The sequence below is a fragment of the Mirounga leonina genome, unplaced genomic scaffold (assembly GCF_011800145.1).
Source record: "Mirounga leonina isolate KUSES-001 unplaced genomic scaffold, KU_Mleo_1.0 Mir_92, whole genome shotgun sequence".
NCBI lineage: Eukaryota > Metazoa > Chordata > Mammalia > Carnivora > Phocidae > Mirounga > Mirounga leonina.
In genome coordinates, this window is record NW_023270852.1 from 16,721,274 (window position 1) to 16,735,190 (window position 13,917).

Sequence of the window (13,917 nt, forward strand, 5' to 3'; positions counted from 1 at the left end):
GGGAGTAAGCTACCTAACTCTGTCACAGTCTCTAGGTGATTTCCTGCTTGCTTATTTAAGGCTTTACTGAGGAAGTAACAATTTAGATGGTTTACTTAATTAATTACTTAATTACTTAATTAATTAATTAATTAATTAATACTTAAATGATGAGTAAAATTTTGCCAATGTCTAGAACAAGTGCCTAGCCAAGTAGGCATTCAGTAATATTTGATGTATTTAATTATTATATTTATGTACCTGAAGTAGGGAACAATATGTTCAAATCCATATATGATAAAAGTGCAAAGCTTTTCTGGGGAACAGATAATCTAATATGGCTGTGCAAAGAACACATGGTGGTAATGGCAAAGTGATTTAGGGACAGATTATTAAAGCTCTTGGGGCACCTGGCTAGTTCAGTTAGAAGAGCTTATGTCTCTCCTCCTGCTCGTGCTCGCTCTGTCTCTGTCTCTCATAAATAAAAACCTTAAAAAAAAAAAAAAAAAGAATTACTTCTTGGCGTTTGGCACCAGACCTCACCAACATTCAAAAACTACATCATTAGGGCGCCTGGGTGGCTCAGTCCGTAAAGCATCTGCCTTCGGCTCAGGTCATGATCCTGGGATCCTGGGATCGAGTTCCGCGTTGGGCTTCCTGCTCAGGGGGGAGCCTGCTTCTCCCTCTGCCTGCCGCCCCCCCCACTCCTGCTTGTGCTCTCTCTCTCTCAAATAAATAAAATAAAATCTTTAAAAAAAAAACAACTACATCATTAAAATAAATAATATTTTTATGAAAAAAACAAAAAATTTAGTGATAAGGGTGGCATTGCTTTACAGTTTTTGGAGGTGTCTTTAATGTCTGGCTTAATGGAAGTCAGCTGGATTCTCATATCTACTTCTGCATTTTATCTGTGTTGTAATACGTTATTTCAATTGAAGTGTATAAAGAAATTTAGGATTTACACCAACATATGTAGTTGGGAAAGGGAGGACTTTTTTTTTTTAAGATTTTATTTATTTGACAGAGAGAGACACAGTGAGAGAGGGAACACAAGTAGGGGGAGTGGGCGAGGGAGAAGCAAGCTTCCCGTGGAGTGGGGCTCGATACTAGCAGCCTGGGACCATGACCTGAGCCAAAGGCAGATGCTTAACGACTGAGCCACCCAGGCGCCCCAGGGAGGACTGTTTTAATAATAGCCTTTCTAGATAATTTTGGGTGTTCTTCTTTGATAGTATACCAAAACTTGACAAGTGTCAGTCTTAGTCATGTGTTTTGGAGTGTGTTGTTGGGGTTCGGAGCCGACAGCCAAGAAAGTATTCAGTATTTTGGCAGGAAGTAAGAAGATAGAATTTGTTTCAGATAATGGGCCCTACTTTGCACAGACATGTTTAAAATCCTCATTGGTGACCTCCCTACCACTGCTGAGTAGTTTATGTGCTTCCTCTTTTATTTAATGACTTTTTCAGCAATTAGATCTGATGAAATTATTTATGCCATAGGCAACAGGGAAGATTTAAATTCTGAGAACTCATGAAAAGATTTTAAGGAGGCATACAGCATAGGGAATACAGTTAATAATACTGTAATACACTTAGCATGGGAAGCATTTAGTAATGTATAAAATTGTTGAATCACTGTTGTACACTTGAAACTAACATGTTGACTATATTTCAATTAAAAATTTAAAATTTTAATAAAAGTGTTTCAAGGAGGAACCACTACTTGTTAAAGAATATACAGATTTCTAGGGAAAAATTACTTCCTTTTGTGGCCTTTTTTGTCAACGTTAAAAACAATATTAACATAACAGGTCATATTTATTGGCACTTACTATGTGTCAACCACCATGCTAAGCACCTTATTTAATTATAATGAAAAATCTGTTTCGGGAATATTTATGATGATGGTCCTGCATATTTAGAGTTATTTCCTCCTTCTATGGAAAGAAAGTGAGTAACTTTCTTAACACTTTTGACATTTTATTAGTTTTTCAGCAAAGTTATGTATTTGCATGCTTTTGGTTGCCTTTTGTGTAACCAATTGAGAATATATTCTTTCATCATAGAAAACTCTCTTAGTCATTCATGGCTTCTCTTCCCTCTCTCCCATCTCACAGCCATCTTAGTTCAGTCCTTATCATCACTTATTTGGATTATTGCAATCATATCCTATTTGTCTCCTTTCTACCATATCCAGTCTCTCAAATATCTTAAGGTTATTTGTCTCTTTATCATTCCTCTGCATCATTTGCTCCCCATTTGCTCTCTCTGGAGTAGAGTTCAGACTTTGTGCAGTTTGGTAGGGAGAGCATAGACATGTTGTCCATGTTTATATTTGTTCCACTTTATCAGAGTAGCTGTATGTACCTCCCAATACAACTTGCCTCCTAGACTTAATAAAAGTTACTTCTCATGGTTTCCTAGGCACACCATGTTCTTTCTTGCTTTGTACATTCGTATGCTATCTCTGCCTCGAATATTGTTCTCTGCACTTGTTTAACTCCTATTTACCCTTTAAGGCACACTGAAATACCATCTCTTCTGTGAAGTTTTTATCAATTGTACCACGCCAAGGGTTAATGAATTGATACCATTTTCTATGAACTTCCATTATGGTATGTGGTATTTTTTTAATTGATGTTAAAATTATGTTCATATGTTCATAAAATTCATATGGATTTCCTTTGTGGAAACCACTTCTCTTGTTTTTCTTATTAGAGAGTAATTACTTTCTTATTGTGGAAAATTTTGAATCAGTCAGCAAATATTGACTGGTTACTTTCAGTATGCCAGGCACAGTGCTAAGCCTGGGAGAAACTGGTAAAATCTTCATGAAGTATATAGTTTAGACTGGGGGAAGTACTTAAACAGTTCAGCTCTTCAAAATGTTGTGAAAGGAAATGTAGAAAATACAAAGAAGCAGAAAAAGAAAATGAAAAGCACCAGTAATCACTCTGCTCAGCATTACATTACAAAATGAAATGTAAAAATCAGACCTGGCCCAAGCAAGCCCATGAGGCACTATTGATCTGCATAGGCGGTGGCTTAGATTCCGTGCTCCCCAACTCCTGTGTCATCCACCCCTGTGACCTCATGGACCGTTTCTTAGGAGCAGTTAATTGTTTGCTGTACATCCTCCATACTGTCTTCTCTCTCTTTTTTTCTCTGCATACACACATATTTTAAAAATAAAAATATATGACTATGCCTTGTGTAATATTTTGTGGCCTGATTTTCTCAATGAAGGTAATGAATACTTCCATTCTTTAAAAAGTCATTTAGAAGATAAACTATTTTTATTCTATAAGAGCTTACTTTAAATTAAAAAAAAATACATCAAGCCTACATTTCTCTATCAAAAGTGAAAAAATTTTTGTTCACCCCCGTCATGTGAAGTAATTCATGGAACCTATGTTCTTTTACTTTTCACTTACTTTACCTTTTTTTTTTTTTTAAACCTCATACAAGTTAAGAGGGCCTGAAATATGGCAGTGATAGTGAGGATGAATGTAAGGGAATTCTAGTGAACATTCCCACCCCTTGCTCATTGCCCTTCTGCCTCTTGTGATAGCTCAGGACTCCTTTCCATCTCTTTCCTCTTTTCCTTTTCTTCTTCCCCAACTAGGAAGTCTGGTTTTTTGGTTTTTTTGTTTTTTGTTTTTAAGATTTTATTTATTTGTCAGAGAGAGAGACACAGAGAGAGCACAAGCAGGGGGAGAGGCAGGCAGAGGGAGAAACAGGCTCCCCACTGAGCAAAGAGCCTGATGTGTGGGACTCGATCCCAGGACCCTGGGATCATGACCTGAGCTGAAGGTAGCTGCTTAACCAACTGAGCCACCCAGGCGTCCCAGAAGTCTATTTTATATGCATATAAAGCAGTAAGCAAGATACTTGTATAAATGTACATAAAGATGTTCGCTGAAGTATTGTTTAATAATAAAAAAAACCCATAGAAACAACCTAGAATGTCCAGTGATATGGGAATAGATAAATAAAATTTGGTATATTCCTATGATAGCATACTGTACAGCAGTTGAAAGGAATGAACTATTGTAATTATCTACTGGATCTCTCAACTGTAATTTTTATTGATAAAAACTTTGTGGAGTGATAGAGTTATCCTGTTTATTTATTTTTTAAAGATTTTGTTTATTTATTTATTTGACAGAGAGAAGCAGCATGAGAGGGGATAGGGTCAGAGGGAGAAGCAGGCTCCCCGCTGAGCCGGGAGCCCGATGCGGGACTCGATCCCGGGACTCCGGGATCATGACCTGAGCCGAAGGCAGTTGCTTAACCAACTGAGCCACCCAGGCGCCCTAGAGTTATCCTATTTAGATAAAAATAAAAAGCACAAAATAAAACTATGTTTATGGACATACATATATGTAAAATAATTTTTAAATGAATTACAATTATGCATCCAAATTAACACTAGCCATTACCTCTGGAAATGTGTGAAGGGGGATTGGACTGGAGAGATGGTTGACTTTGATTATATCAGTAATAGTTCATTTACTTTTTTTTTTTTTTTTTAAAGATTTTATTTATTTATTTGACAGAGAGAGACACAGCGAGAGAGGGAACACAGCAGGGGGAGTGGGAGAGAGAGAGAAGCAGGCTCCCCGCAGAGCAGGGAGCCCGATGCGGGACTCGATCCCAGGACCCTGGGACCATGACCTGAGCTGAAGGCAGTCGCTCAACCAACTGAGCCACCCAGGCACCCTAGTTCATTTACTTTATTATAATAAAAAGCTTGATGCAGACGTGGCAAAATGTAAATAATGATCAATTGTAGGTGGGGGGTGTATTTGTTACATTATTTTTTCTGGATTATACAGTTTCTGTAATTAAAGGTCATTGTATAGTGTCTGGCACAAAATAGATATTTAATGAATTTCAGTTTTCTCTGTTTTTGTCAACTGTTCCTACAGGAGGAATGGATCATTGTAGTATCAGTAAATAACTGGGATGTTACATAGCCAGTTTAATATCCCAGTTATTTAAAGCTTCTCCAGCCACTTTAAAGATACCCTCCCCTACCCATGGTGATATATTTTGAGGTACAAATTCAGGAAATAAACATTCTTTATGACAGATTGGGCCAGGAACCTGTTCTTAGGAGAAATACCAATATACCCTGTCTAGCAACTTTTGTATTGTTTCATGGTTATTGTTTCTGCACTTAGAAGTCTTCTGTAGATTACAACTCAGTAGACACTATGTCAAATAATTTATTGTGAAACCTGTGTTATTTAGCTAATTGGTTTTTTCTTCCAAGTTTTTATTGATTGATTTTTAAAGATTTTATTTATTTATTAGAGAGGGAGAGAGAGAGGGAGAGAGGGCGAGGGCGAGGGCGTGTGCATGAACGGGGAGGGACAGAGGGAGCCTGGCTTGGGGTTTGATCCTAGGGCCCTGGGATCATGACCTGAGCCGAAGGCAGATGCTTAACCGACTGAGCCCACCCAGTTGCCCCTATGTTGTTGTTGGTTTTTTTCTTTTAAAGATTTATTTATTTATTTATTTATTTATTTATTTATTTATTTATTTATTTATTTTTAAAGATTTTATTTATTTATTTGAGAGAGACAATGAGAGAGAGAGAGCACATGAAAGGGGGGAGGGTCAGAGGGAGAAGGAGACCCCCTGCTGAGCAAGGAGCCCGATATGGGACTCGATCCCGGGACTCCAGGATCATGACCTGAGCCGAAGGCAGTCGCTTAACCAACTGAGTCACCCAGGCGCCCCAAAGATTTATTTATTTTGAGAGAGAGAAAAAGAGAAGGAGAGCATGGAGGGGGAGGGGCTGAGGGAGAGAAAAGCAGACTGCCCGCTGACTGCAGAGCCTGATGCAGGGCTCAATCTCATGACCCTGAGATCCTGACCTGAGCCAAAATTAAGAGTTGGACGCTTAACCTACTAAGCCACTCAGGCACCCCTTTCTTCCAAGTTTTTATTTTTTAATTTTAATTTTTAAAGATTTTATTCATTTATTTGAGAGAGAGAGAGAAGGAAAGCACAGAGGGAGAGTGAGAGGGAGAAGCCGACTCCCCACTGAGCAGAGACCCTGACGTGGACCCTGAGATCATGACCTGAGCCAAAGGCTGACACTAACCGACTGAGCCACCCAGGCGCGCCGCGCCCCCCCCCCCGCCGAGTTTATATTTAAATTCCAGTTCGTTAACATACAGTGTAATATTAGTTTCAGTTGTAGAATTTAGTGATTCAATACTTACAAATACCTGGTGCTCGGAGCACCTGGGTGGCTTAGTCTATATATATACACACACACACACCACACCTTCTTTATCCATTTCTATCTGTGGACACTCGGGCTCTTTCCATAATTTGGCTTTTGTGGACACCTGGGCTCTTCTCATAATTTAGCTATTGTTGATAATGCTATAAACATCAGGGCGCACGTATCCTTTCAAGTTAGTATTTTTGTATGCTTTGGGTAAATACCTAGTAGTGCAATTACTGGATCATAGGGTAGTTCTATTTAACTTTTTGCGGAAACTCCGTGTTGTTTCCCAGAACGGCTACACTAGTTTGCATTCCCACCAACAGTGTAAGAGAATTCCCCTTTCTCTGCATCCCCACCAACATCTGTTTCCTGTGTTGTTAATTTTAGCCATTCTGACAGGTGTGAGGTGGTATCTCATCGTGGTTTTTGACTTGTATTTTCCTGATGATGAGTGATATTGAGCATCTTTTCATGTGCCTGTTAGCCATCTATATGTCGTCTTTGGAAGAGTTCTATTCATGTCTTTGGCTCATTTCTTAACTGGATTATTTGTTCTTTGGGTGTTGAGTTTGATAAGTTCTTTATGGATTTTGGATACTAACCCTTTATCAGATATGTCATTTGCAAATATCTTCTCTCATTCCATAGGCTGCCTTTTAGTTTTGTTGATATTTCCTTCTGGTATAGTCATGATTTTTAACTGATGCATTTCAGCTCTAAGTAAATGAAGAGTGAGTGAAAAATTACAGTGAGACTAGTTTTGAGTAAAGGATAAATCTGATACATGAGATTAATTTGTGAGTAAAGAATTACTCCATTACATCATAATTGAATTGCTTCTAAAATAATGTCTGTTAGTTTTTGAATATCTTTACTATTGTGTAAATTTGGCGCTAGTTTAATTTGCATGAGGGCAGAGTCTGTCTGGTTTTCCTTTGTATTCCATTATAGTGCTTTTCATAGTAGACATTCAGTAAAGACTTGTTTTTGAATGAGTGAATAAATGTAAAGCTGCTGCTCTTAAGAAATTTAACGTAAGATGATAGATGTAAATACTTACATTTTGATTTAGTGAAAAGAGAGCTATCTGTGTAGGGCAATCTGTACTAAGTGCCAGATGAGGGGTTAGAACAGTCAGTGCTATAAGAAGAGGGAGTGATCATTTTCAGTAGGGTGACTAAGCCAAACTTACTGAGTTGGGCCCTGAAAAGAAAGTTTCAATGAAAATGGAGAGGAAGTAGGGATTATCAAAATAATCATTTTCTGATTTTGTTATTTCAAAATGCCTCTTTATCCTGAATATGGTTTGGAAACTTCCCCTGTTTTGACCTGTGGATAAATCTGGAATCTTCATTTCACTAAGTATTTCTCCAGGGAGATCAGGACCATCTTATTTCCCTTGTTCTTCTAATTCATGTCTTCTGTATCATTCTTTTCTGTTAATTGTTTATTCTCACTGTTTAGCTCTCATCTTTGAGCCTTCTTCAAAGCAGCATTATATAAAGATAATATTCTTTTTTTGCTATGAGTCTGTCCCTTTCCCTGTAACTTCCATCTTAATGGACTATAGTTTACCTGAGCCGTAACTAATGTGGAGCTCCCAAGGTCTTCTGTTACCTCTTTAAGAGACCACTATGTACTTGGCCTTTCTTCCCAAACCTAAAATGTACTTCCTCTTGAACTTAATATGAACATTTTCATTTTTATTATTTTATAATAAATGGTTTTAAGTTTTATTTTTATTATAACATACATGCAGTAAAGTGAAAATAGAATGTATGTTTCAAAAATAATGTAAAACCAGTTTTCATAAATTAAATAATTTTTTGAAGCTATTATATGTACTCTAAAGAAAATAGAATGACTCTTGTATTAGTATAAATAAATATATAAATACTTCTTATCTTTCCTTCTTCCAAGGCATAGCTCCAGTGCTAGCTCCTTACTGAATCTCTTCTTGGGTTCCCTCCCTTCCCCTGAGTATGTTGTTGGGTGCTCGTTGGTCCTGCCATTCTCCCTTGCTAGTTGGTTACCTGTCTCTCTTTCCTACTAAATTGTATATATATTTTCTTAGAACAGGAACCAGGGTTATTCACCTGCTAAACCTTTCTTCTCATCTCCCATCTAAGTGACTTACCCATAGGAAATACTTAATAAATGTTTGTCAAATTGAACTGAATTTGTACTTAAAATTCTTTAAAGTAAGACATACCTGTATTGGTTTCCTGTTTTTATTCTGATATCTGTCTTAAAAGCTACTAAGGAGTACCTAATACTGTAATATGCATTTGTGTGATTTTTTAAAACTCTGGGTGAAATAGCTTATACTACAATTTTCTTTGTTTTTCTTTATTATTGTTTTAATTGGAAGGCAAACTTTCTCCCTTCTGACAACTGTTCTGAGCTGATCTAAGTACCAAGACAATTCCCAGGCAGCACTTAATTTTTATTTTATTTTATTTTTATTTTATATCCATTAATTAACATATAGTGTATTATTAGTTTCATAGGTAGAGTTTAGTGATTCATCAGTTGCATATAACACCCAATGCTCATTACATCAAGTCCCCTCCTTAATGCCCATCACCCGATACCCCATGCCCCTCCCCACCTCCTCTCCAGCAACCCTCAGTTTGTTTCCCGTAGTTAAGAGTCTGCTACGGTTTGTCTTCCTCTCTGATTTAATTTTATTTTATTTTTCCCTCCCTTCCTTTCCCTATGTTCATCTGTTCTGTTTCTTAAATTCCAGCACCTAATTCTTAACATAGCAAGATTGTGGAAATTCCTGTATAATGTTCAGTGGATCTTTGTCATATCAGAAATGATCTTTCTGGGTCATATTTATTGTTTTCATCATACTTCTTTAAAAAATTTCAATATTTTGGGGTCCCCCCCTCATTTTACAGGTCAGGAAACTAAGTCTTTTTTTTTTTTTAAGATCTTATTTATTTACTTGTTAGAGAGCACAAGCAGGAGGAGCTGCAGGCAGAGGGAGAAACAGGCTCCCTGCTGAGCAAGGAGCTGCATGTGGGCTTGATCCCAGGACCCTGGGATCATGACCTGAGCTGAAGGCAGACGCTTAACCAACTGAGCCAGCCAGGAGTCCCAGGAAACTAAGACTTAGGCATAAATAAGTTTCCCAAGTTAACACAACTAGAAAGTGGTAGGAATAAAATGTTGCCTGATATAAATTGAGGAGATTAAATTAGATGATCTGCCTGTCTTCTTTCAGCTCCAAAGTCTCTGAAGTTCTGGGAGTCTTTAACATTATTTGAACATTTGTATAAGCAGTAAAATATTTGACAAAATGAACTTGCTTTGGGGAAAGTGTCGGGTTGCTTTCAAGCTCAAACCAGTTTACTGCTCTCACGGAGATCATTTGCTGACTGTGCCAGAGGGCTCCTCACAGTGGCAATGAAGTAATACCTATCATTTTTTCAGCTTCACCAGGTTTTAATGCTTCCATTTTTTTTATCTTCCATTCTGGGTGGTGGTTATACTCTTGAAAATATAATTGAGCTCTCAATGTCTACCCAGTTGCCCCAGGGCTTTCTTGTATCCAGCAAAATTCAGAACCCGTAAGACTGCTGAGTGCACTGGCTCCACCTACTCTCATGCTGAGGCAAACATCCTCCTACTGTTATCCGTTGAGAGTTGTTTCAAATTTACCTTTGCATATTGCCTTTTCCCCCTGACTTTCTTTCCTTTACTTTTGATATTAGAGTTTTCTTTTCATTTACCAAAATTTGCTTTTACTTATTAAGAAATCTCTAAATTATGGGAATGTTGTTAACGTCTGTAATTTTTATTTGGTGGGAGAATACAAAGAAATTGTGTTTGGGGGTATGAAAATACTGTAGTTTTCAGATTTAAAAAAATTCCTTAAGTCTATATTCAAGGAGGATTCCCTCTATAAAAAAATATTTTTTTGCTTGAATGTTTTAGTGTACTTACTGTGTGATATATGAATGAATCTCTAGTTTTTACTTCTGGTAAAAAACTTTTAATTGAATTTTCTGGGAGCATCCCAAACCCAGGTAAACTCTAATTAGAAGTAATTTAGCCTTCATTTTCTATCATTCATTTATATTATTAATATTTTAATTCTAAACTATAAGAACAATATAACTACATTGTAGAAAATATAGAAAAAAGAGAAAAGACCATTTTGCCATCTTAAAAAATCCATTCTTCTCATTTTGGTATTGGGGGAAACTTCAGCAACCGTAGTTATACCCAGCCATGATTAATGAAAACATAGTGTTATAGTTGTGCTCGTTATCAACTTCTCAGCTAGTTATCAGCTCCAGGTTGATTCATTGCATGCTCTGTGAAAATGGACCTGGACCCTTTAAATAGGTCTCCTTTGCTAGCTGGCTGAGTGTTAAACTTTGCCAGTAGAGGGCACTGGAGAGACATTGCAAGAGGGAAGGGTTTTCTTTCTTGGTTCTGGGGTGCTGGCTTGGTGGCTCCTCCAGTGCCTGGCTGTTGCAATACAAGTGGCTTATCTAGTGTCTCTCTGACAGTGCATGAAGCTTCCTCTAGTGTCCAGATCTTAAAGCTTGGTCAGCTTTTACAGTGATAGCTCCTGCAGAGCATGGGAATCAGCAGCTACTGGCCCGTAGCTCCCCCCTCCATGAGATCAGCTTTCTCTGGCTCCCTAGAGGGCATATGAAGAACAAGTTCTTAAGGGTATGATTTTCAGTAAGCTCTGCAGTTGTGGCACTACAGCAAATTTTCTGCTGTTCTGTGAGCTGCGGTCCTGCCCTCTCCCAAAAGGTGTAGATCTCAGTCCTGGCTGGGACCTCTTCTTTTCGTATTCTATCTCCAACCTAGCAATAGTGGCCATTCCTTACATTTGCTGTTCCTATATTCTGAAGAGTTCTCTTACTTCTTACTAGCCAATCCCTCATTACTCCAATTCTTTCATGATTCTTTATAGTAAACTTTTCTTGTTCAAATTACTCTGTGGTTTGGTGAGGGTTCCCCAAACACCAAAATGATAAAAATGGATATTTTAAGATGGTAAAATAATGGATTTTTTTTCTTTTTTTCCTCTGTATTTTCTACAGTGTGGCTATATTGTTCTTATAATTTAAAACATTAATATAAATGAATGGTAGAAAATAAAAGCTAAATTACTTCTACTTAGAGTTTGGTCCTTGACTTACACCATTTCTTTAAAAGATTTTATTTATTTCGGGCGCCTGGGTGGCTCAGTTGGTTAAGCGACTGCCTTCAGCTCAGGTCATGATCCCAGGGTCCCGGGATCGAGTCCCACATCGGGCTCCCAGCTCAGCAGGGAGCCTGCTTCTCCCTCTGACCCTCTCCTCTCTCACGCTGTTTCTCTCTCGCTCGCTCTCCAATAAATAAATAAATGAAATCTTTAAAAAAAAAATAAATAAAAGATTTTATTTATTTGAGAGAGTGCACACGCTTGTGCACGAGTGGGTAGGGGGAGGGAAAGAAAGAGGGAGAAGCAGTTTCCTTGCTGAACTGGGAGCCTGACTCAGGGCTCAATTCCAGGACCCTGAGATCATGACCTGAGCTGAAGGCAGATGCTTAACCAACTGAGCCCCGCAGGCGCCCTGACTGAAACCATTTTTAAGCAGAAATTTTTAGTCCGTGATCATTTTATGTGCATTCTTTTTGTTCAGTAAAGTTAAATTAGCTAATATTTATATATTTCCTTATTTACAATTTCATATCTATTATTCTTTAAATTAGCTTTTTAAAAACAACCTTTTATTCTTCTTGACTTTATAATCTTAGCTTCTTGACTTTATAGTTTTTTTGCTTTTGTAGTTAAACCTTTGGTGTCCTGTTTTAATAACTCATTGCCACTCCAAGGTCATCAAGATATTTTCCCGTGTTTTCTTCTAAAAGTTATATTGTTTTACCTTTCATGTTTAGATCTGCAGTACATCTCGAATTTATTTTTGTATAAAAAAATGTGAATTTGGGGTCCAGATTTTTTTTCCCGCCATGTAAGTATCTAGTTGATCCAGTGCCCTTTATTGAAAAGACCATTTTTTCTATACTACACTGCAGGGCCATGTTTGTTATAAATCAGGTGACTGTACAAGTTGGTTCTTGGGGTCTTTTCTGTTGTTCTATTTGTCTATCCTTGCAAATAGGCCTTGATATCTAGTTGTGTAAATACTCTGTTATTTGAGATTGTCTGGATTCTTCTTGGCCTTTTGAATTTTCTTTTTTTTTTTTTTTAAAGATTTTATTTATTTATTTGACAGAGAGATAGAGAGAGAGAACAAGTAAGCAGAAAGGCAGGCAGAGGGAGAGGGAGAAGCAGGCTCCCCGCTGAGCAGGGAACCCGATGCGGGGCTCCATCCCAGGACCCTGGGATCATGACCTGAGCCGAAGGCAACCACTTAACCGACTGAGCCACCCAGGCGCCCCAAGCCTTTTGAATTTTCATATAAAGTTTAGAATCAGTTTCTCAATTTGCACCCAAAAAACCTGTCAGGAGTTTTAGTCTTAAACCTCTTTTGTTAGATTTGTATCTAGGTATGTGATGTGTTTTGATGCTACTGAAAATTACATGTGGAGCACTATAACTTTCAGTAAAAGATTCAAGTTGTCAGTCTGACTCAGGAGTCAAAAATGTCTTTATTACTATGTTTTCTTAGCTGTATAGAGAGATACAGCGGGTACAGCATCATTATCTGATCTCAAGGCCTATTATCTACCCAAATACACAGATTCAGGTATAATGCAGTAATACTTCAGGAGTCTAGTCAAGAAAGCAAGTCTTCTACAAGGGAAAAATTCATGCTAGCTTCAAACTTCTCCATAGTAACGTTCAGTCTGGAAGACAACAGCACAATACTTACAAACTTTTGAAGGAAAGAGAGATCCCAACAGTTTATAGCTAAGTCATCTTTTGAGAATAAAGGCAGAGCACAATATTCTCAAACACTCAAGATGTTAAGGAATACAATATGTATAACTCCTTGAAAAACTACATGAGGATGGATTATGAAATCTAAACAAGTAGATCATGGTTAAAAAACATAAAGGCAAAATGGGAAGAAAGGTCATGGGGAAAAAGACTAGTGGTAGGCACAATATCCATTTAAATTGAGATTTGAGGCTAAAAACAAGGCTGGACATAGAAGTACCATATAATACAGGAATTCATGTCCTAGGAATATACCCTAGAGAATTGAAAACGTCTACACAAAAAAATTGTATTATGAATGTTCATAGCACATTATTTATAATAGTCAAAGAGTGGAAAACAACCCAGATGTCTTAACTGATGAATATATAAATAAGATGTGGCATATCCACTCAGTGGACTATTTGGCAATAAAAAAGAATGAAGTTATAGATACATGCATGCTACAAAATGGATGAACCTTGAAAACATGCTAAGTGAGAGAAGCTAGACACAAAAGACTACATATTATATGATTTCATTTATATGAAATATCCAAAATAGCCGAATCCATAGACATGGCAAGTGGATTAGTAGTTGCCAGGGACTGTGGGGAGGAGAGATGGGGAGTGACTGCTAATGGGTCTGAGGTTTCATTTTGGGCTGATGAAAATGTTCTAAAACTAGTGATGATGGTTGCACAAATAGGTAAGTAAGTTAGAAACCACTGAATTTTATACATGAAAAGGTTAAGTTTTATGATATGTGAATTATATCTTGATAAAGCTGTC

General features: G+C 37.5%; 1 protein-coding gene across 3 annotated transcripts in view; it reads left to right on the forward strand.

Moving 5' to 3' along the window:
* The window catches only part of ACER3 (alkaline ceramidase 3), a 165,816-nt gene that overhangs the window by 23,668 nt on the left and 128,231 nt on the right, over positions 1–13,917 (forward strand). Inside the window, exon 1 of one of the 3 annotated variants that reach the window (XM_034995233.1) lies at positions 1,545–1,552. The exons of the other annotated variants lie outside the window; for them this stretch is intronic. Within the exon in view, the coding sequence (XP_034851124.1) occupies position 1,552 (1 nt within the window). The 5' untranslated portion in view covers positions 1,545–1,551. Of the gene's footprint in view, positions 1–1,544; positions 1,553–13,917 lie in introns of those variants that run through there. 3 annotated transcript variants of the gene reach the window in all.